Source organism: Leucopleurus acutus, assembly GCF_964270905.1.
Source record: "Leucopleurus acutus genome assembly, chromosome: 20".
NCBI classification, from domain to species: Eukaryota; Metazoa; Chordata; class Mammalia; order Artiodactyla; family Delphinidae; genus Leucopleurus; species Leucopleurus acutus.
Window position 1 is genome coordinate 27332006 of NC_139162.1, and position 24387 is coordinate 27356392.

Below are 24387 nucleotides of genomic sequence, written 5' to 3' on the forward strand. Positions count from 1 at the left end.
ACGTATCCCACCTACTGAGTAAGTGGCATTCTTTGATATTCGGTGTCCCCAACACTTGGAGGGCTGGCAGCCCCCTGAACGGTAGGGGGTCTTCCATGAGGATGGGCCCTGGTGAGTGGCTGAGACCAGGGGCAGCCTGGGTGCGAGGACCAAACCCCACTCCCCCCCCCCCCACCAGGCAACAAACCTCCAGTCCACAACTGCCCCAGTGCCTGAGGGGATGGTGGCCCTGTGGGCCCCCCAGGTGCCCGGCCAGAGGGTAGAGTTGTGGGAGGGCAGTGACAAGGGGAAGGAAGGGAGGGGAGCGGCTGGGGGCTCCTTCAAGAGGCCAATGACAGACTTCCTTATTTGGGCTCAGGCCCTTCCTGAGACCAGAAGGCCGCTTTGCTCTGAAGGCAGGGGGTGGGCGTGCCGGCAGGGTCTTAGGATTACAGGGATTTGAGACTCCTGCCATCCTGGATCTGTGAACTCTCAGACCCATAGGTGTATCTGGATAAGACCTTTGAGGCCACATGGTCCAACCTGGTTCCCATCCCCTTGCTCCCCAGTCCTATTGTACAGAGAAGGGCGCTGAGGCCCAGAAGGAAGCAGGGAGCACCTCTTCCCTCCCACCAAGGTCACTCAGCAAATCAGAGCTGAGTCCAGAGTGCAGGCCAGCCCCAGCCTGGCCACACGGCAGCCCGCTATTCATGAGACACGGTGAGGGTCTGGTCAGCCCGGGCAGTGCCGGAAGACGAGGTCACGGTGCTCTGTCTTGGGAAGTAGAGAACAACAAACCAGCAGAAGATGAAGACACCTGTCAGGGAGGAGAGGGCCTCAGTGAGCCTGGGGTGGGGCCTGGGCTGGCGGCCACTCAGAGGAGGAATCGCTCCACTGTAAAAGTTCAAGAATGTATAGAAAAATCAGACAAAAAATGAAACCTACTCCTGAAAAAGAACCAAATAGATAACTTGAGAATGAAATCCAGAGTCCTCGAAATAAAATCTATACACACAGCTATCTCATAAAAGAAAGACCGAAATGAAGGAATTTTCAGACATGCAAGACAACTACCACTGCCCCTCTTATAGAGGATTATTGCAGGATGTGCTTCAGCAAGAAGAAAAGGGAAGACGTGAGGTATGAAAATTGTAGTAAGTACAGAAATTGATAGAAAAGTAAAAATCTTTGTGTTTCTTTAAAAGAAATGTAGAACTAAAACCCTACACAACAATAAAAAATATTGAGAAGAGTTCAAGGGCAGTTAAAGTGGGCTGAGGGCTCTGTTTGGGAAGAAGAGAGAAATACTGAGCTACACTCAGTTGAAATAACTCAGTGCGGTGAAGTGTTCAGACTTAACTATGATGGGTAACCTCAGAAAGGATAATGACATAATCCACAGTTTCAAGGTGCATCCCTCTCCAAGCCGTAACCCCTGGGAATTTTCAGAGGTGGACTCATAATTCTTCATCTGGGGACAGTCTCCGGTGGCCTAATAATAACGACTTCTGTTGTTGTTAACATAGTTCCCACATATTGAAGGCCTCCTGTATTACACACACACATTATCTCAGTTATTCATCATGAAATCTGGCGAGAAAAGTACTGGAATTATCCCAGCTGTACAGGTGACTGGATCAGAGGAGCTGAGTGACTTGCTGGGGTGGTGAGTGGAGGTGGGATTTGAACCCCGGTCTGCTTGTCCCCAAGTGCTGCCAACCATGGTGCCATGTAGTCTTGTGAGGCACTGGGAGCCAGCCCTGTTGTTGTGGGCTTGCACCTGCTGGATCTAGGACCCCTTGGTTCCTAGTAACTCCTTGTCATTCCTCTCTTCACAGTCAGGCTGTGATGCTTCTTTAAGTTGCGTGTATGAAACAGGGGTATGAGGAACAAAGAGGACAGGTGCGGGTGGGGAAACCGTGTCCCACCTGCACCCTGGGTGCCTGCCCCTTTGCTGGGTATCAGAGAAAGAAGCCCGCGGGAGCAGGGAGCAGACGTAGCAAGCATTTCCTCCACTAACCATTTGCTTCCTGCCTTCACAGCCCCTTAGAGATTCTGTTCGTGTCACATCGCCTTCACATTACATGATCCCGCCCTCCTGGTCACAGATGATTGGACCAGACATGGACACCTGACCCAAGATGGCCCAGTCAGATCCTTGACTCTCCTAAGAACATGGAAGAGACTGAAGCAGACCATGGTCACTAGACTTGGAAGGTCACATAGGGATGAGGGGGCCATATTGGGCAGCCAGTTGAGGGCCATGGGTAGGAATGGGCCAGTGGAGAGAAGAATGAAGAAGCTTCCACAGAGAGAAGGTGAGAGACTACGTGTGACTCCAGGGAAAAAGATGGGAAAGTATCTGCTTTGGTTTGGGTGGCTTTTCCTGACCCTGCTACCAGCTCCCATGAGGTCAGCCAGCCTTCCTGCCCTGGGGTCCTTGGGAGAGCCTTGGATATTTAAAATCAGTGCCCTGGACTTGAGCAAGCCTGAGTAGAATCCTGTTTCTTGCCATCTACCCCCTCCCCCCAAAGCCCCACCCCCTGGTGCAGGCGAGGCAGCTCGTCACCTCCCTGGCCCAGGAGCCTCACCTTGCAGAGACGTGAACAGTGCAAAGACGTAGGTGGTGGACAGGCCTAGGGGTGTGAGGATGGCCAGCCCCCAGCTCACACCCACCAGGCTCGAGAGGCCCAGCAGGGTGAGGACCCCCTTCCAGTGCTGCCGCTTCTCCTTGCCCGCTGTGGCACTCGACAGAGTGAAGATCTTCAAGGCCACCAGGCCCAGGACCACGGCGCTGAAGAGGAAGGTGATGAGGAAATAGCCGTGGACAGTGACGTAGAGCGCAGAGGTGGCAGTTTTCTCACAGAACCAGCACCTGGAGGAGGCGGATGGCCGTTAGGACCAGAGGAAGTCTCCCGAGAGCAAGCCCTGGGCTGTCTCCCTGCCAGATCTTCTCTGACCAAAAAGATGCCTTCTCCCATCTCCACCCATCCATTCCCCACTCTCCCGGGGGAGGGGCTGTCACGAGGCTCCAGGCTGCTGTCTCTTTAGACCAGTTGAGTGTAAAAGGCCAGTTGTGTCCCAAAGACATGTTTCGTTCACCCCACATTATGTTGTAAGAAAAAAAAAATTGAATGAATGACCACCTTTTAAAAGTGAAATGTTTGGCATAAACATCCAAATTTTTTTTTTTTTTTTTTTTTTGGCCACGCCACACAGCGTGTGGAATCTTAATTCCCTGAACAGGGATTGAACCCAGGCCCTGGCAGTGAAAGCGCCAAGTCCTAACCACTGGACCGCCAGGGAATTCCTGAAACATCCAGATTTCTGCTTCTCTTATAAAACCATACAGCTGGCAGCTCTGTGGATGCCCTCCGGAGGGACAGTAGTCAGCTGCCCATTAGACTGGCACGTGATTGCCAGTCTGTCGCTGTGCCCAGCCAGGCCGCTGCGTGTACTTATGTTCCCTGCCTGGCCCCTGGGGCCCTGCATTTGAGGCCCTGGGGACAGGACCAAGGCCCCACCAGCTCTTCTTAGCACAGAACCATGGGCCTCAGGCAGGTACCCTGGGAGAGGCTCAGCTCAGCTCCCCTGTTCCCTGCACTGCAGGAGTGAAAGCCCAAAAGAGCATGTGGATCAGTCCCCCATTGTACAGATGAGGAGATCGAGGCTCTGGAAGGGGACAGGCTTGCCCAAGGTCACACAGCTACTCAGAGACAGAGTCTGGGTGGAATCAGGGCTGCTGCAAATATTGGGCAGGTTGTGCCCTGCACAAGGGCACCTGGCTGGGGGGCAGGTGGGGGCTGAGATCCAACTCACCCTCCACTCACCAGGCTGAGCACCTGGCATGGCAGGTCAGAGGGATGGGGGGGGTACCTTTTAAAATTTGCCCAAAGGTGCTATATAGGCTGTGGTGACCCAGGCTAGAGCAAGGCATCCTGCCTCCTGGTCCGGTTCTCTCTCCTTTTCACCCCCTCTCTCATTGTACTTCCTCTCTCTGGGCCTCAGTTTACCCCTGCAGGCCGTGCGCTAGCTGGATCTGAGGATCCTTTGCTTTGACTTACTCGTCTCTCTTCCCAGGATTCCCTCCTCTCCCCACCTCCACCTCCTTCTGGCCCCCAGGACCCTGAGGCCACCGCAGCTTCCACAGACAGCACTCACAGCTCCAGCGTGGTGGTGTTCTTCTTGTCACGGATGGCGTAGGGGCCATAGCTGTTGGCGCTCCCAGTGCCGATGACTATTAGGGCAGGCAGGCCTGGGGGCAAGGGGAGGAGGAGGTATGGCATTGCTGGGGCTCCCTTGGCACGTCCTCCTCCAAATCCCCCTCCAGCTGTCCATCCCTCGAGCTCTGAGCCAATCAGAGAGGGAGCTGCCCCTCCCTCGCCCCAGGCTGGTCCCCTTGCTGCGTCTTCCAGAGTCAGCCATCCCCTCTGCCTGGCCAAGCGGCACCTACCCCAGCCCACGAGGCTCAGCTTCAGGAAGTAGTGCCCGAAGTAGGTGTTAAAGACCTTGATGACGAGCAGGTAGAGGTGGAAGGCTTCCAGGCCCATCCAGGTGAAGGCACAGAGCAGGAAGTAGTGGAAGACGGCCCCCCGGGCCCAACAGGCAGCATCGGACCCCTTCAGGCCATACCCCACATTGATGAAGAAGGCCAGATTCAGGAGAAATAAGCTGACGCTCAAGGCCACGTGGATCTTGGGGACGTCTTCGGAGTTCAACTTCTGCCGGGAAAACCTGGGGCGAGAAGGGCCAGTGAGAGGCTGCAAGGGGGCACCCAGGCCTCTCCGTCCGATCACCTCTGTTCCATCCCTGCCAGCAACCAGCGTGTGAGAACATTCCAGTTCAAGTCCACGAGCCCTCTCACGACCCGTAGGGCCCTGGGGATTCTGGATCCTGTTGGCTTCATCCCTTGACTCCACGCTTGAGCCAAACTACCTAATCGGCAATTCCTTAAATGCATTCTGCTTCTCTACGCCTCCCGGACTTGCCCACACTCTTCCCTCTGCTCTCAATGCCGTTCCCTGCTTCACCTTCAAAATCCCCCTTGGGTGTTTCTTTCTGGGAAGGCTGTCTCTGAACGTCACTTATCCCAGGCTTATTTGGAAGTTTCCCAGGAGTGAGCGCAGCGTAACTCTCCACCCACCCCTTATTTCCGTCTCTCCCCAGGCTTTGACCTGGGGCCTAACACAATAAGCAGGAGAAAGCCCTGCATTGGTTGAGTGAGTGGGCAGACAGGGCATGGATGTATGAAGCCTAGAACTTAGTAGGGAGGGTGAGGCTCAGAGAGGAACAGGGACTCAGAGTCACAGCACAGGGCAGGGGCTCCAGACTCCCAGTCCAGGGCTTCTTCCCAGGGCTCACTTCCCCCTCTGTGGAGTTCCCACTGCGAATTCCTAGCAAATCAGCTCCCAAAGGACTCTCACTGGAAGGGTGGGAGCTCAGGGCTGCCTGGAGTGGGCGTGAGGGATAATGTCCACCTCACCTGAGATGCCAGGCCCCGCCCCTGGGAGAGGTTGACAGCTCCTCCTGGTGCTCCGAGCCCGTCTCACAGGGTCCAGCAGTGCAGCCAGCTGGCAAGTCGTGCTCAGCTTGTATTCGGCCAGGGCTCGGGGGATGCGGGCAGGGCCGGCACCACTTACACTCACAGTTCGGTCCGAGATGGAGTGGGCGGGGCTGGTGGGGGCCTCAGCCCAGGGCCAGACAGTGCCAGCATGTGCAGGAAGGCAATGGGAGGGCCCCAGACCGGGAGTCAGGAGACCAAGGGCTGCTCCAGGCCCGTCATGGGTCGGGAGGCCAGCCGTGGGGCTGCTCCCACAGGCTCCTTGAGGCTGGCAGTTCCTGTGGCTCCCTCCGCCATGGCCGGGGCCTGGGCACGGGCTGCAGTAGCCTCTGATGTTTCTGCTCCTCCTTCTTCCAGAAACAGCCCCAGGTTTCCCTTGGGAGCACCCTTCCCCACTCTCAGCCATGCACTCTCAAACCCAAGGGCAGGCACTAGGGTGGCCTGACCAATCAGTGTAATTCATCCTTTCACCACAGTGGCGTGTTCAGTCATGGGCACATGGTCTAAGTTAGACCAGTATAACTCAACTCTGGTATACATGGGATAAAACTGCATAGACATATACACACACACACACACACAGAGGACATGCACAGGGTCAGCTTGCTTGGTGTATGACCTCTGCAGGCCCCTGCACTCAGAAGGGCCCTATGCTCGTTTTAATGCTCTGCTGTCACCATCTTGAAATTCTTAATAATTTTTGAGCAAGGGGCTACATATTTTCATTTTGGATTGGGCCCTACAAATGATATAGCCAGCCCTGTGTGCGTGTGTGAACATGCGCCCACACACGCAATTGAGTGCACGTGGAAAATGGTGAAAACTGAATGAGCTCTGTAGTCTTGTTAGCAGTGCTGTACCAATGTCAATCTCCTGGTTTTATATTGTACTACAGTTATAGAAAATGTCATCACTGAGGAAAGCTGGATGAAGGAACCATGGGACTCTAGGTACTATTTTTGCAAGCTCCTGTTAGCCTATAATTATTTCAAAATAAAAATTTTTACATTTATTTATTTATGTATTTTTATTTTTGGCTGCATTGGGTCTTTGTTGCTGCGCGTGGGCTTTCTCTAGTTGCAGCGAGCAGGGGCTACTCTTCGTTGTGGTGCGCAGGCTTCTCATTGAGGTGGCTTCTCTTGTTACGGAGCATGGGCTCTAGGTGCGCGGGCTTCAGTAGTTGTGGCATGAGGGCTCAGTAGTTGTGGCTCTTGGGCTCTAGAGTGCAGGCTCAGTAGTTGTGGCGCACGGGCTTAGTTGCTCCGCGGCATGTGGGATCCTCCCGGACCAGGGCTCGAACCCGTGTCCCCTGCGTTGGCAGGCGGATTCCTAACCACTGTGCCATCAGAGAAGTCCAATAAAGTTTTTTTAGAAACTTCAATTCTGGGCCTTAGTTTAGAATATTAGCTGTCCAGGCAGCTAAGAAGCTATGATGCAAGCCTGGGGCTCCCCAAGGCCCCTGAGTATGGAGAAGTTGCCTGACATGACTGACAAAGGAGAAAGCAAAGTTTTGAGAATCAGAGGGACACCAAGTCCTGGGGACATCTTTTGAGCCCCTGGATCCAACATCACCTGAAGTGAGCTCACCTTGGGCTTTTCAGTTCTGTGAACCACACATTACCTATTATGTTTAAGCCAATCTGAGTTGAGCTTCTGCCACTTGTAACTGAAATAGCCAGACACATTTCAACCTCCAATCCCATTTTATAGGTGAGGAAACGGAGGTTTGGAGAAAATAACAGTATAGTGCTGCACGACTAACACTACGCTGCTGGTTTCTACCCTGCCCTGCTGCCGCCCTTGAGGGCAGGAGGGAGATGTGGGGTGGGGACGGGGTGACCCACCTCAGGAAAGCGTAGACGACAACGGTGAAGGCCAGGAATATCATGGAGGTTCCGCAGCCAGCCTGGGAAATGCGTGTGAGGGTCTTTACGGTGACTTGGTCCAAGATCGGCCTCTGTGGACGATCCCCCAAATAAGAATCTTACCAGTTAGAGACCAGGCCAGGCAGCCTCCTCCCTGGGCCGGGAGCCTTGGCACTTCCAGAATTGCTAGGATGGCGGGGGGCGGGGGGGCGCGCCATTACCAGCAGCAAGGCGAAGAAGGTCAGGTGGTCACAGCGGCAGATGGTCCTATTGACGCCGACGTCTGTGGAACAGCCCTTGGAAGCCCAGTCTCCTGAAGACCCTGGGGAGGAGAGGGAGCCTAGGGGAGGGGCCGGGAATATAGGGAAGCAGAGGGGAGGGGAAGGCAGGGAAAGGGAAGAGAGGGGTCCAGAGAGGAAAGAAAGAGGGGAGGGGCCCTGCGGTTGGAGTCCTGTCCCCTAAGGAGCCCTTACCCTCCGCCCATCTTACCCAGGGAAGATCCTCCAGGCCCTACCTTTAGTCACGTCCCAGAATACACAGCTGAGGGTCATGTTCTGAAACCAGAGATTGGGAGTCAGGGGCGAGGCAGGGGAAGTTGGGAGAGGGGAGAGGAGGGTAGGACGGGGAGGGGGAGAAGACAGTGTGCTCTGGGTCTCTGCACAGGCACGCATTAGGTGGAAGCAAGTCTCAGCCTGTGGTCACACAGGAACGCGAAGCGTTTGATGTATCCTGGGTCAGCGCGTCGGGGGTGTGAAGAGGCGCGGGGCTGTGGCTGGCAGGGGCGCATGTCTGCAGGCACGTGCCTTTAGGGGAGCGTGTGTGTGGGCAGCCGTGCGCGTGCACGTGTGTTTGCCAGGTCCCCTGGGCATCTCTGTGAGCACAGGAGCGGAGGGTGTCGGGGAGGCATGTGGAGACATGCGTGCACAGGGTGGGCGTGTGTCCCTGGGCACAATTGTGTGTCTGGATTTGAATCCAGACCTATGTAAACCCAGGTGGATGTGGGAGCGTGGGGTGTGCAGAGTCCGTGTGTGTCTGCCCCTATGCCCAGGGGTGCCCACCCACATGTCTGCCCCTCAGGAGCTGCCAGGCCAGGGTGGGGGACTCACAGGAGGCTGGTGCTGGTGGGAGAAGGTGATCTCCAAAGGCTCAGCCAGGCCGGTGACGTTTATATGACCCAAACTCAAGCCCACCACGTGATTGTTCAACACGCTGGTGCCATCCTCTAGGCTGAGCCGGGGGCCCTGTGGAGGGACACGGGTGAGGCCAGGCTGCACGAGCGGCTGCCCCAACCCAGCCCTTCTCAGGGCTCCTGGGAGCCTCTAGGGCTTGTGGCCCTTGCCTGGAGGGCAAAGTCTGGGGCCGGGGGAACAGGGGGCAGGGAGTCATGGGCGACCTTCTTCCTGCTGCTCTCTGTAGTCTGCTCCAGCTGGGCCAGGGCGGGCCCTACCCTCCAGGCCAAACGGCTGCAAAGCCGTGTACCTGATGGCTCTCCATTGCTGGTCTCCAGGCCTCCTCCACCCTCTTAACTGGAGTGCAGGGTTAGAAGGAAGATCAGCCGGGAAACGGAGGGCAGTGGTGCCTACAGGTGGGGCGCACCTGCCCACATCAGCACTCAGGGATACACATGTCCCCATGGGAGTGCAGACACGCCTCTGGGGACATGCCTGGTACAAATTTGCAAGGGCCTGGGTACACTTGCTCACGTGAACATGGTCACGCCAGCACACATGATTACGTGCGCACCAGGAATAAGGAAGGAGATACATGTTTGTGCATGCACGAGGCCACACAGGGGTCATGAACACACTTGGGATACACACACAGGAGTCCAAGGGCACAGGTGTGGGCAGTCCAAACAGCGGAGTGTGAATAACCGGCGTGAGCCCGCAGTCCACAGACCCTAGAGACAGGGGTCTGGGATGGCGTCGGCTGCTTTAGGCACACTCCAGAGGCTCCTCACCTCCTCCATCCCCATCGGGCCCCTCAGCAAAGACTCCAGAGAGGGCAAGCATGTCCTGCTTAACCAAGCATGGAACCTCAGCCACCCTGAGCCCCTCCTCACCTTGAAGACATTCCCCGAACCAACATCCAGGATGGTTATGGCCAACCGAACCATTGGTCTGCTGCCCTGCAAGGATCCAAAAAGGCTCCTGGGCAGCCGGACTCTGTCAGGGTGCCGGTGCTCGTCCTCTGTCACCTCCTTCGGAATCTGCAACCACAGACCCAGCCGCTCTGTCTTTCCCTGAGGAGCCCAGCCCCCAACACAGGTCCTGCCCACCCCTCCCCCAGGTGGAAGGAGAAACAGGCATGCTGGGTGGTGGGGCAGCACTGAGGACCGAGGACAGCTCTGAGAGGCAGGACACCTGGGGGCACGGTCCAAGCCCTGCTCTGTCCAGGCTGTGAGCTCCTGGCCAAATCACAGCCCTTGTGGAGCCCCGGTTTTCCCAATATGGAGAATGGAGCCAGTAAGATGCCCGCGTGGCCACCCATCAGGTTGAAAGTGGGCTGTGAAGGGGCGACACCTGCACAGGTCAGTTTGCAAGTGTGAGAGAGGGTCAGTTGTGGTGCTTTTGGCCAGGGTCCTGACCCCCATTGTGCTGACATACGGCTATGGTGACAGTGTCTATTTTCCAACTCAGGGATAAATGGAAAGCGTAAGGCCATCAGGAAGGGAGACAGCAAGGGCCGAGAGGGAGGACACAAGAATTCACACTGAATGTGATACCCACCCCCACCCAACAACAACACATTTTGTAAAAGCTAAGAATGGTCAAAATATTAAAATAAATTTTACTGATAGTTGCGAAGCGTGTTTTGTTCATTCTCTGACCTCATTGCTCCCCCTGGGACTGCAGCCTGGTCCCACCTGGTCCTGCCTCAAAAGCATCCCATGGGCATTGGAACAGGGGGCGCTAAGTGTTGTAGCCGAGAGCCTCAACTTTCTGCTTCCCAGTCCAGAACCTTGTCAAAAGGACATGTGGTTGATTTCACAGGCCGGTGCCTACTCCACGCAGAGGGCTCAGCTGCTGCGGTGACGTGATAAAGGGTTGAGAAAGGCCCCATCCATCTTCCATCTCCCCTTCTCCAGGCAGACCTAAAATCCCTCCACGATAGACCACTTCCCTGCTGCCCAAACTTCCACCCTCAGCTTTATGCCTTAAGGGAGGCTGTGCCCTTGCTGCACCAAGCATTCCCTGTGAGTTATCTCATTTGCTCCCTCTGACAACCTTGAAAGCGGGCAATACCATCCCCATTTTACAGATGGGGAAACCAAGGCTCAGAAAAGTTAGGTAATTTGCCCAATATCACAATAGCTGGTAAGGGGCGGAACTGGGATTTGAATCCAGACCTATGTAAACCCAGAGTCTGCCCGTTAACCCTTTGCAGCACCTCTACAAGTGCCTTTACCTGGTTTCTAATGTGTCCCCTGGTGGAAGAGTTCAAGGGAACCTCAGACTTTGGAGGAGCCTTCGAGCTCATTTTACAGATGAGGACTCAGGGGCCCAGAGAGGGGAGGGGATTTCCTGGAGGACACCTAATCAGGTGGTGGGAAGTCCAGGGCTAGAATCCTGACTCTCGATTCGGTGATCTTCTGAAGGTCTCATCCTAGCACCCTGGGTAATATATTACCAGGATCCACTCAACCAATTAACTCACAGCACCCATTAGCCAGGTGGCAGAGAACTACTAAACGGGACATGGGAAGGATAACTGTTGATGGGCACCAAGCACAGACCATGACTCTCAGAAAAATATGCCTGAGGAAAGTAGGACCAGGACCAGCCAGTGGGGATGGGGGGAAGCCTTCACCTGAGAGGGGGTCAGAGAGAAGTGCAGGTCTTCTGAGATGTTGGTGTTGATGTTCTTGACAAGAGCCTTCAAAAAATCCATATTCACTGTCTCTGTCAGACTCTTCTCCACCAGATGGATCTCATAGTTCAGCCAGTATCTGCAAGGGAAGATAGGGTCTTGAAGGCTGAGTTACCTACTCATAGTCCACTCACCTGGATGACGGGAGGAGAGATACCATGCGCAGCAATCATCAGGCTCCTGGTGTAGGAGAGGTGACCCAGAATATCAAAGGGAAGACCCTGGGATGCTGCAGGAGAGGGGTGGCACGGGAGTGATTCATGCTGGTTCTGAGGGATTCCGGAGCCAGTGGCCCCTCTGAGTATTTTATGTATTTCTCTTTTTTTGTAACAAAATACATTACAATGTACTTTGTATTTTATGTATACATGTATACATAAAATACAAAATAAAATAAAATACAAAATGTATTTTATAAAATACAAAATATATTTTAATCATTTTAAAGTGTGCAATTCAGTGGCATTAAATACATTCACAATGTGTGAAACCATCTTTGCTATCTAGTTCCAGAACATGTCCATCACCTCAAAAGGAAACCCTGAACCCATTAAGCAGTTACTCTTCCCCCAGCCTCTGGCAACCACTAATCTATGAATTTGCTTATACTGGACATTTCATATAAATGGAATTATATGATATCTGGTCTTTTGTGTCTGGCTTCTTTCACTTAGCATGTTTTCAAGGTTTATCTATGTTGTAGCATGTATACGTATTTCATTCCTTTCTATGGATGAATAAAATTCCTTTGTATGCATATACCGTATTTTGTCTATACATTTATCCATTGATGCGCATTTGGATTGTTTCCACTTTTTGGCTATTGTGAATAGAGTTGCTTGTATTTACGTAAAAGCTTTTGTTAGAAGACTTGTTTTTAATTCTTTTGGGTGGATACCTAGGAGTAGAATTGCTGTGTTAATTCTGTTTAACTTCTTGAGGAAGTGTTAAACTGTTTTCCATAGCAGCTGCACCATTTTATATTCCCACCACCAATGTAGGAGGGTTTCAGTTTCTCCAGATTCTTGCCAACACTTGATGTTTTTCACTTTGTTTTGTTTCATTTGCAATTATAGCCATCCTAGTGGGTGTGAAGTGGTATCTCACTGCAGTTTTAATTTGCATTTCTCTAGTGACTAATGATGTTAAGCACCTTTTCATGTGCTTATTGGTCTCTGTAAATCTTCTTTAGAGAAATTCTTCTGAGTATTCCAAACTGTGGGATGATCACTGTGTGGTGTGAGGGCTAACTCACATTTATTGAGTGCTAGATGAATACTGGGAATTCAGCCGTTGAAGACTTAGCTGTATGGGAACTGATTTATGGGAACTGAGTTGGTCTTGGAAACACATAATTTACACATAAAATAAACACAAATTTAAATGCCATTTGTTTTACCGCAGCCCCCTTGCCATGGGCTAGAAAGTTAGGGTGAGCAAAGTCCCCCCTCCCATCCACGTCCCTATCCTGGCGCTCTCCGTGGTGCTGAAACTTCTCTTTGGCCAGAGTCCCTTTTCCCAAGCCTGGGGTCCTAAGCCTTGCTGCCCACCTTTTTAAAGCAATTTTAAACAGGTGAAGGCTGAGGTAGCAATGGTATAGAAGGGGAACAAGAGCAGATACAGCCAGATCGAGGCTATTGGAAAGGAGTAGCTATGGAGGGCTTACCAGGGAGGCAAAAGGGAGGCTTTTATTTTGACATCATTTTTTGGAACACAGTTACCAAGGAATAAAACTCCAAGGAAACCACAGGAAAAAAATATTGTAAAATATAAAGAGTAAACCATGCAAATATGTGTAAACGAGATTGGATGGTTCAGGCAATTAGAACATTCATCCAGAAACAGTGGGTTGAGATTGTCCAAATCCATTGATTGAGCTACACCAACTGACACTAGTTTTTTATTTATCTTTTAAAAATCTAAATGAAGAAGTATTGTGATTTTTATTGTTACCAAATAAAATAGAGAATTGTATTTCACAATACATATAGTTCACCTCATGCACTTAAAAAATTCCTTGACCTTACAAAACAGCCCATGAATTTATCTTCTTGAGAGAAGATTTCCTGATCTGGTTCTCGGAGCACTTAAAAAAAATTGTTTTAGTTGTGAAAAGTAACATATATTCAAAAAGTTTAAACCATGGATGTACAGTTGCTTTTTTTTTTTTTTTTTTTCTGTATGCGGGCCTCTCACTGTTGTGGCCTCTCCCGTTGCGAAGCACAGGCTCTGGATGCGCAGGCTCAGCGGCCATGGCTCACGGGCCCAGCCGCTCTGCGGCATGCGGGATCTTTGCGGACTGGGGCATGAACCCGTGTCCCCTGCATCAGCAGGCAGAATCTCAACCACCGCGCCACCAGGGAAGCCCCTACAATTGCATTTTTAATCATAAAGTTGACACCAATTTAAGGATCATCTTCTTTGTCTGATATCGATTTAGCTATTCAGATATGTTTTGGTTCATGTTTGTATGATACATCTTTTCATTGTAAGTGGTGTGAGGTTCAACAACTTGTCTTTTACCTTGGAGGGCATATATTGATATTCTCTAGTCCTCTGAATGTCCAGGAGATCCACTGAGGTGATGGGACCCTGAATTCTTGTGAAGTTTGTCTCTTACCCTCTAGTTCACGTATGTCTTCCTAAGGCATCTTCACAACTTGCCACTTTCTGCTCATCAGATCTAATCAGCATAATGTTGTCAATACAGTGGACTCTGTAGAATGTCAAGATAAATGAGTTCTCTGTGAACTATCTTATGACAGCAATGGGACGTGACGTAACCCCGAGGGAACACTGTGGCTCTATACTCTTGGCTCTGCCAAGTAAAAGCAAACTACTTCTGGCAGTCCTTGAAAAATGGTACGGAGAAAAAAACATTAGCCACGTTATAGCTGTATACCAATTGTGAGGGGCTGTGTTGATTTCTTTGTGTAAACATACTCATCTGGGACAGTAGCTGCAATTAGACTCACCACCTGATTAAGTTAATGACGGTCCATAGTCATTCTCCAAGATCCACCTGACTTCTGGTGAGTTAAATGGAGTTAATAGGTATCACCATCACTCCTGCTTCATTAGAGCCTTTCATGGCAGCATTAATCTCTACATTTCCCCCCAGCAACGTCGTTTGTTTCTGGTTCACTATCTCAATGGGAAGAAGACATTCCAGGAACTTGTATTTGGCTGTTCAATGAAATGCCCTCCCAAATGCAATTCAATGAACAAAGCATAGTCTTTTTAATAAATAGTGCTGAAACCACTAGATATCCAAATGCAAAATGAGAGTAATAATATAAAGTTAGACATTTACCTCACACTGTGCACAGAAAATGAACTCCAAATGCAAAATGAACCTAATTATAAGAGCTAAAACCATACACATAGAGAAGAAAACTTAGAGGAAAACTTTTGTAACCGTGGGCTAAATGAACATTTCTTTGATATGTTTTAAATTTAAGTTGGATTTTATCGAAATTAAATGCTTTTGATCTTCAAAAGACATTATGAGGAAAATGAAAAGACAAAACATGTACTGGGAGAAAATACATATTTGCAAATCATACGTCTGATAAAGGACTTGTATCCAGATTACGTACAGAATTCTTAAAGCTCAATAATAAGAAGACAACCCAATTTTTAAAAAGAGGGGAAGAGGGGCTTCCCTGATGGCGCAGTGGTTGAGAGTCCACCAGCCGATGCCGGGGACACGGGTTCGTGCCCCGGTCCGGGAAGATCCCACATGCCGCGGAGCGGCTGGGCCCATGAGCTGTGGCCGCTGAGCCTGCGCGTCCGGAGCCTGTGTTCCGCAATAGAGAGGCCACAACAGTGAGAGGCCCGCGTACCGCAAAAAAAAAAAAAAAGACTCAAGTATCACAAGGATGTGGGATAACTCAAACTCTCACACATTGCTGGTGGGAGTGTAAATGGATACAGTCACCATGTCAGTGCTTACCAAAATTCATCATGTACAAAAATGTTCATGGCAGCTTTATTCATAATAGCCCCTGTTATGGACTGAATGTTTGTGTCCCTGCCCCATCCAATTCATATGTTGCAATCCTAACCCCCAACGTGACAGTATTAGGAAGTGGGGACTTCGGGAGGTAATTCACTAGAGTAGAACCCTCATAAATGGGATAGTACCCTTATAAAAGAGACCCCGGAGAGCTCTCTCATCCTTCTTTCTGCCATGTGAAGGTACAAGATGTCTGCACTCTGCAGCCCAGAAGAGGGTTCTCACCAGAACCCAACCCCAATTTTAGACTTCCAGTCTAAAGAACTGTGAGAAATAAATTTGTTTTTAAACCACCCAGGCTATGGTACTTTGTTACAGCAGCCTGAACTAAGACAGCCCCAAATCAGAACAATGGAAATGCTCATCAACAGTAGAAGAGATAGTAAATAGTGGTATATTAATACTGCAGAATACTATACGGCAGCAATGAGGGCAAACTATGGATAGACTAAAGAAACCAAACAAAAAAAACAAAACAACAAAAAAAGATGAAACTCAGGCATACAGATGAGGGAAAGAAGACAGACACAAAAGAGTGTGCACTACGTGATTCTATTTATAGGAAGTTTGAGAACAGGAAAAATCAATACTTCGTTATAGAACTTAAAATAATGGTTACCATGATGTGGCGCTGTTGATGGGGAAGGAGCATGAGGGACCCCTCTGTGAGGCTAGAAAAGTTTTATAGCTTAATGTGGGTGGTAATTAAAGGATGTGTATATAAATATGTAAAATTTTGTTGATCTGTACCATTAACATGTATGCATTTTGCTGTCATGTGTGTGTGTATATATATATTATATATATATAAAATATATATATAATATATATATACTATATATATTATATATATATATATATATAATATATATATATATATATATATATAAAATACCTCAAAATAGATTTTCTTGGAAAAAATTCAGGCTTTGGACTTCTGCTTCTGAGTAGGGTGGAGTTATTTGTGATGGATCAATGCTCTCACTGAGAACAAATAGAAAAGCTAGATATAATACAGAAATAATTTGTTTAACGCCATCAGAGAGCTGCTAAAGCAGAGAGGGGCTAAAATTCTGCAGAGGGAGCATCATAGAGAAATGAACTGAAAATCTGCTGTTGCTTTTCTTCCCCCGGGGACATGTGCTCATTCTAAGCATGTCCTTTGTCTAAGCATGGACGAAAGGCTGGGAATTTGAGCTTCAGCTGAATAGAGGTCACTGTTGGTCATAAAAAATGCCCTGCTGGGCTTCCCTGGTGGCACAGTGGTTGGGAGTCCACCTGCCGATGCAGGGGACACGGGTTCGTGCTCCGGTCCGGGAGGATCCCACATGCCACGGAGCGGCTGGACCCGTGAGCCATGGCCGCTGGGCCTGCGCGTCCGGAGCCTGTGCTCCGCAACGGGAGAGGCCACAACAGAAAGGTCCGCGTACTGCAAAAAAAAAAATGCCCTGCTGTCACAATATGAATGAACCTCAAAAACGTGCTAAGTGAAGAAGGCCAGATGCAAAAGACAACATGTTGTACGGTTTCCTTATATAAAATGCCCAGACAGATCAGTGGTTGACTGTGGCTGGGTTTGGATTGCAAACAGGCACAAGAGCACTTTGTCAAGTATAAACAGGGCATTTGGTGGTCTTGGTGGTGGTGTTGGGGCGGTGCAGAGGGTGAAGAAATAAACCTGGGCACTCGAAGGGTCTCAAATGTACAGCTGATTTCTCCTCCAGACATTTTTCAGAATTGTGAGACTCTATAGTCTGAGAGGCACTAGCTAAGCCGAAAATTCTGAAAAGTAAGAGTTTTCCACAGTATTTTACTTTCTTTTAGTGGATCATAGTTACAAACGTGAAAGATAAAGCAATAAATCTTTGAGAAGAAAACATCGAAGAGTATCTTCATGATCCTGGGGTAGCAAACATTTCCTAAATAAGACCCCAAAGCATTAACTATAATGTAAAAATCTGGTATAGCACACTACATTAAAATTAAGAATATCTGTCTGTAGTCAAAAGACAACGCTAAGAGAATGAAGAGGCAATCCACAATGAAGGAGAACACATTCATGTGTATCTATTTGCAAAGACATGTAACCAGAATATATAAAGAACCCCTAAAGATCACTCAGAAAAATTAAAACAACCCCATAAAACAAGCCAACGACTTAAAAGGCCATTTCACAAAGAGGATATCAAAATGTCTAATAAATATATGAAAGATTAAGTTAAACTTAATCAGGCAAATATAATTAAAATCACCATATGATACAGTACAAACTTGCCAGAATGGCTAAAATGAAAAAGCAGACAATACCAAGTGTTGACAAGGATGTGAAGCAACTAGAACTATCATACACTGATTGTGGGAGTGAAATTTGGTTCAAGAACTTTGGAAAACTGTTAGGCAGTTTCTATTAAAGCTAATCACATGCCTGCCTTATGACCCACCAATTTCACTCCTAGGAATATACCTTACAGAAATACATACATTCACCAAAATACACAAACAAAAATATTTACGGCAACACTCTTTGTATAAGCCAGAAACTGGAGACCACCCAAATGTTACTATCCATCAACATAGTAGAATGGATAAATGAGGTATGTGATATATCTATAGCTATCTATATCCATCCATATCTGTCTATCTATCTATTTAAAGAAATATACCAAAATGAAAATAATGATTATCTCTGAATAGTAAGAAGGGGAATTTTCCACTTTCCTTCTTATAGCTACTTTCTAAATATTTTATGAAGAATAAAATTACTGGACTTCCCTGGTGGCACAGTGGTTAAGAAGCTGCCTGCCAATGCAGGAGACACGGGTTGGAACCCTGGTCTGGGAAGATCCCACATGCCGTGGAGCAGCTAAGCCCATGCACCACAACTACTGAGCCTGCGCTCTAGAGCCTCAGAGCCACAACTGCTGAGCCCTCGTGCCACAACTACTGAAGCCCACACACCTAGAGCCTGTGCTCCGCAACAAGAGAAGCCACTGCAGTGAGAAGCCCGCACACCACAACGAAGAGTAGCCCCCACTCACTGCAACTAGAGAAAGCCCACAAGCAGCAACAAAGACCCAATGCAGCCAAAAATAAATAAATAAAATAAATTTATTTAAAAAATATATAAAATTACTTTTATAATCAGAAAGAGTCATTAAAATAAAGAATACTCAAATTTATTGAGTTCCTATTATTTGCTAATAACTTTTCCATGCATAATCTCCTTTAATCTCAACAACCACCCCAGGAGGAAGGTATAGGAGAGAGATCAAGAATAAAGGCTTTGCAACAGTAATGAAATGACAATGCTGGTAAGATAATGATAACAGCTAACGTGTCTGAATTATGTATTTAATCTTTGCAGTAATTCTACAAGTCAGGTGTTATTTCAGCCCCATTTTACAGATGAGGAAACTGAAAGTTAACCTGTCCAAAGTCCAATTCCACTTTTGAGCACTGCCAGTCTGACCCTAGTCTGTATTACTGTACACCTCCCCTACTGCCCTCCAGACCTAGGTTCATGTTTGATTTTGCTACCTACCTGTTGTGTAACGTGGGCAAGTTATTTAACCTATGGGAGCCTTAGTTTTCTTATCTGAAAAAAGGGTTGATAACAGGACCTACCTCACAGGGTTGTAAAGGTAAAGGAGATAACTCGGTGAAGTGATAGAGTTGGGAACCAAGTCCACATCTTCTGATGTCAGAGCTCCTACTTTCCCCAAGGTGTTTAAGCCCTCCATAAGGCAGCACAAAGAGGAGCCTCCTGAACAGCTGCTTGGAGATCCGAAGCTCCCGGAGCAGCTGCAGGTACTCATGGGAGCCTTTTCAGGCCACTGAAGTGATGGCACTCAATCAGATTGTTGTGCTAACACCAAGTCTGAGAACATAAACTTTTCACTCATTTTCTCCAACAAATATATACTGAGTGCATACAAGCCTGTCCTGAGTATCCCAGAAGAGGATGGGTAACTCTGTTTGGAAGGGAGAGGAGGGGAGAAAGGCAAAGATCTTTTGAAGGTGACTCTTGGAGATGCTGTATTCCAAACCCCTTCCTCTCCCTTAATCCAGTATCTCTTGGTCTCTTGGTCTTATCAGTCTCTTGATCGCACTGATTCTACATCATTCAATGTCTCTGACCCATCCCTCCTATCCAGGTACACAGTGCCAATTGGGGGTGGTGCTGGTGGTTGTTCAGCCCTCACTCTTACCCAGACCACCACAGTTGCATCCTACCTGCTCACATCTCTTGTCACATCACCACCCTCATATACTTCCCTGAAGCCTGAGCCATCTTTCTAAAAATGCAAAGTTGACTATGCTCTTCCTGTATTTAAAATATATCATTGCCCTGCCCCCTCCCGCAGTGGTATAGTTTACACAACCCTTCACACTTTGGTCCCTGCTTAGATTTCCAGTCCAACCCCCCCACCCAACCTCCCCATTGTTGTCTCCATCCCCAGCACTTTACTCTTTCACAGTTCAAAGCACTGTAGTTCTCCCTGTATCCCCTAACACTGCTCGAGTCCAATGGGAAATCTCCTATGCAGCCTTCAAAAGCCATTCATGGGTGGCCTCATCTGTGAAGCCTTAGCAGATTTCCCTCCTTTGAGCTAACCTGGTGCCTTGTCTACCCTCTGTATGATCACACTCTAGAATCACCATCATTTGGGGCCATGTCTCTCCCTCTACAACTCCCAATGACAGGGACAGGGGCTCATTTCACCTCTGCATCCCCTAGATCATAGGGTCTTGGTGGTCAGGGGGAATGTGGGTGTCAAACAAGGTGGAAGGGTAAGATGAGAGGAGCATCTTCTGGGTCCAAAAGGGCTGATAGCTCCATCCCTTCTTAACAGCCTCCCTACTCCACCCCTGCCAGAGCCCCCAGATTCCTTCTCCATCTCAGAGGGCCCTTTACCTCTGCAAGTTTCCCAGATTGCAGGATTCATTCCCTGACGGTGCACACGCTGTGAAGCACTTAGCAGTGTCCTTAAGGCCGAAGTTGTCAAATCGGATTGCATTGATGAGTCCTTTGCAGGGTTGTCTTGACTCCTCATGCATGGTTGCGGAATTCTTCTGATCTAAGAGAGGGATGCAAAGTGTGAATGGGCTGCATGGGAAGGCAGCGGGTAGGGGAGCTCAGGCTCCAGAGTCTGGTGGTGTGGACTACAACCCCAGCTCCATCCCTCTACACTAACTGTGTGAACCTGAGCTGGACTCATACCCATCTCATTCTTTATATACTTGCATACTATCTCAGTATACGGGTGTTGTTATGCTTTTCGAATTGGTCCCGTTGGTGAACACTTAGGGTGTTTTTGTTTTGTTTCGTTTACTATTTTGAATAACGCTACTTACATCTTTGTCAGCTTATGTTAAGAATTCATAGAAAACATTCCTATCCTTGAATTTCTGTATCAAAATGTATGAACTGGGCTTCCCTGGTGGCGCAGTGGTTGAGAGTCCGCCTGCCGATGCAGGGGACACGGGTTCGTGCCCCGGTCCGGGAAGATCCCACATGCTGCAGAACGGCTGGGCCCGTGAGCCATGGCCGCTGAGCCTGCGCACCCGGAGCCTGTGCTCCGCAATGGGAGAGGCCACAACAGTGAGAGGCCCGCGTACCGCAAAAAAAAAAAAAAAAAAAAAAATGTATGAACTTCTAAAAATTGCTAAGTATTATCGAATTTCCTTCTTAAAATGGCTACACCTATTTACACTCGCACCAAATGTGGGCAAGAGTGACTATTTACCCACATGTTCACAGTCCTAGACTTTACCAAACTTTCAAATCTTTGCCAGTTTGAGGGGTAAAATTGAATTTCATTTTAATTTAAGAAGGAGTTTGAGCATCTATTTGTATGTCTTTTTCCATGAACGGCTTTATTGTACCGTTTATGGGGGCAGTGGGGCTGGGTCTTGACAACCTGCACCTTTACGTTTCTGACTGGCCCACCAGGAACTGTGGGTGAAATGGGCAGGGAGACATTTACTTTTCATTTCTTCACACCCTCTCCAGTGTTTGATTTTTTTAAAAAAATTATGCACAATATTACTTTCACATTAAATGAAACTAGTTAAATTTTAAGACAAAAATAAAATACACGGTAAAGATAATGGCAGACCAAAGTTAGGGTAAACGTAGGTAAAAAAATAACATTTTCAAGTGGATCTTATAATTAGCTCTATATGTGACAATGTTTGAAGTAGCTTGTAAAGGAACTTCAGTTTTCTGTTAGACTGTAAAGATATTCATAACATGTTTAATGGGAAAAATCACATGATGGGTGAGCATGTGCATAATAACATCCATGTTTGCTTTTTAAACAAAGGAGGAAGACAGAAGAGGGAAGGAAGGAGAAAGAGAAAAAGAGAAAAAGAGGGAAGAAGAGCAGAGAGGGGGAGGAAACTGTCAGCTCCGGGGAAGGCACCATCCTCTTTGTAATCCCAGCCCTCTGTATGCCTGAGGGGTCACACATGGGTGCTGGGTGCAGGGGGCAACTCGGTGGGTGTTAACAGAGCCTCCCTCCTGGCCTGCCATGAAATTTCACAAGGGCCGTTGGGCTTGTGAAGTTCTTGGCAAGTACCTGGTGCAGAGAAGATTATGAAACTTCGTGTTTGCAATTATTTTTGGAAGATGTTAGAAGAAGCATTTAGCCCAGACAGGGAGAGCCTGAACCAGGCCTGTGTGTGAGAGGCCCTCCAGACCCACCCTACTCTTCTCCATCCCGCTCTGCCCCAGAGGTTGGCCTCTAAGGACCACCTCAATCTGGGTTCATATTGGGGGGGGGTGAGGAGGTCAGAGGTCAGGGCAGTACTCGCCCCTCCCTAAGGCTCCCCACCAGTGGCCTGCTTCCCTCTGCCAACAGCCACAGCTTCTTGTCCCTTGTGCCAGCCCTGACACGTCCTTCGTAAAGTATCCCTTTATTAAAGAGTGTGTCTGCTTCCCTCTGGGCCCCCACCATGCCCTGGACTCTTTTGAAGCATCCCATCACTCTGCTAGACTGTGAGTCCCTTGAGGGCAGGGACCACATGGTATATAAGCACAGGGCCTGACACTGAGTAGAGGGTTCCACCAGCGCTTCTGGAATGAATGAATGAAAGAGAAAATGAACACATGGCAACTGCCCCAAAATGTCCACAAAAGAAGGAGCCTCGGGCTTCCCTAGTGGCGCAGTGGTTGAGAATCTGCCTGCCAATGCAGGGGACACGGGTTCGAGCCCTGGCCTGGGAAGATCCCACGTGCCGCAGAGCAGCTAAGCCCATGCACCACAACTACTGAGCCTGTGCTCTAGAGCCTGCGAGCCACAACTACTGAGCCCACGTGCCACAACTACTGAAACCTGCGCACCTAGAGCCGGTGCTCCGCAACGAGAAGCCAATGCAAAGAAGAGCAGCCCGCTCACCACAACTAAAGAAAAGCCCACGCTCAGCAAGAAAGACCCAATGCAGCCAAAAATTAATTAATTAATTAATTAAAAAAGGAGCCTTCCCTCTAGACATAAACCTCTCAGGGCTACTCACACTGTTTAAACAGCTGAACCAGAGCACCCATCACCATAGGGTAAACTCCATCACTCGGGGGAGCCTTCAAGGCCCGACCAGAAAATTACATCTGTCGTGAGGGGCCCAGGGTCCTTATGAGATCCAGCAAGAGCCACTAGTGGTTATGAAGTTAATTAATCCATCAGGTGTTGCCGCCATCCCGCTGGGATGGCCCGGCCATTTTTCACACTTTTTGGAGCCACAGACTAAACTTTGCTTTTCCCTGAATCTCCCAACATTTGAAGAGACGAGGGTTTTTTTAAGCCCCAAAAAGAGGTCGGTCCGTACGCGCGCAAAGCCGTGTGACCGCATGCTGGACACACACAGGGGTGGGGTACAGGCACGCAGGCCACTCACTGAACCAAGAGCGAAACAGCAGGAGCAGGCAAGGCTCGGAGATGGGTGCACGGGGAGGACGCAGCTTCCTCTGCCCGAGGGCATCCCTGCAGACGGCACAGAGCGCCAGGGAGAGCTGGCCAGGTGGGCCAGGGGTGGGGCCGGCTTTCTTGGGAGCGGAACGGCAAGGGCCAGGCCTGGCGCCCTGGAGCTGCCTCTGGAGAACCACCGCCTGGCTGTGGGCAAGGCCGAGAGCGAAGGGTCAGGGAGGGCCTTGTTCTCGGCTTGGGTGACTGAGGACCAGGGGACCGCTGAGGAGACAAGGAGGGGAGCCGGCGTGACGGGGAACGGGGGTGGGTGGGGTGCGGGGAGGGCCGTGCAGGCCCGGCCTGGCCTCAGCCTCGAGGGTCCCAGCCGCCTTCCCCTGGAGCTCAGAGGCCAGCTGGAGAAGAATTTGTCCTGGGCCCACCCGTGTCCCAGAGCCAGGCCTGTCGGGGAGCCGCAGCCTGAGGGACGAAGTGTGGGCGCACCCCCGATGCTCTGCCATCTCCAGGGCGCTGTGGGGAAGCAAAGAGGACCTGAGACCAGTGTTGACCAAAGTTTATCGGGAGAGCAGGACTGACCCCGACGACAGAGGAGGTGCTACGGCCGTCAGCTGGGCTCCTCGGAGGACCTGCTCCAGACACGCCCTCCCTGTCCCCGACCCTGGGTCTCCCAGGCTTGGCCGGAGGGCGTAAGGGGCTGGCTGCTCACCTGAGGCCAGGTGCAGGAGGAGCAGGACTCCCAGGGCCCCGCGGGTCACCATCCCTGGCCAGCCTGGTCCACGCCTGCCGGAGCCCCGCAGCTGCGCGTCCCGCAGCTCCCAGGCTCTAATGAGCCGGCCCCACCCCGCGCCGTGGCCGCAGCGTTGCCGCTTCCTGTGGCCCCGCCCACGCCCTTCCTGCTCCATGGCACCATCGGTTGGGTTGTGAAAGGTGAGTGTGTGCAACCGGGCAGTGTTCCTAGTCTCACCCCGCCCCATGACCACCTGCAGAGTGGGCCCGACTCGGCAGGAGCTGCTGAACCCACCCAGGGGTGCTGCTCCCAAGGCCTCGTCTGGATGGGTGCTGCGGGGCTGGTGTTCAGCGGCCACAGAGGCCTCTGCACCCAAGCAGGCCCCTGGGGAGTGACGGCGAGCCCAGGCTTTGGAGTCAGGAACTCTTACCTCAGATCCTCCTTTC

General features: G+C 50.0%; 1 protein-coding gene across 1 annotated transcript; it reads right to left on the reverse strand.

Moving 5' to 3' along the window:
* Positions 1-683: 683 nt before the first annotated feature.
* ADGRG3 (adhesion G protein-coupled receptor G3) lies at positions 684-24116 on the reverse strand (the record flags this gene model as incomplete). Its single annotated transcript, XM_082861877.1, has 14 exons — positions 684-796; positions 2571-2854; positions 4141-4234; positions 4433-4713; positions 7384-7496; positions 7626-7726; positions 7919-7958; positions 8511-8645; positions 9467-9613; positions 11215-11353; positions 20208-20370; positions 23189-23403; positions 23637-23724; positions 23921-24116. 14 exons carry the CDS (start codon positions 24114-24116, stop codon positions 684-686), a joined length of 2109 nt encoding a protein of 702 aa, XP_082718003.1.
* Positions 24117-24387: the final 271 nt, after the last annotated feature.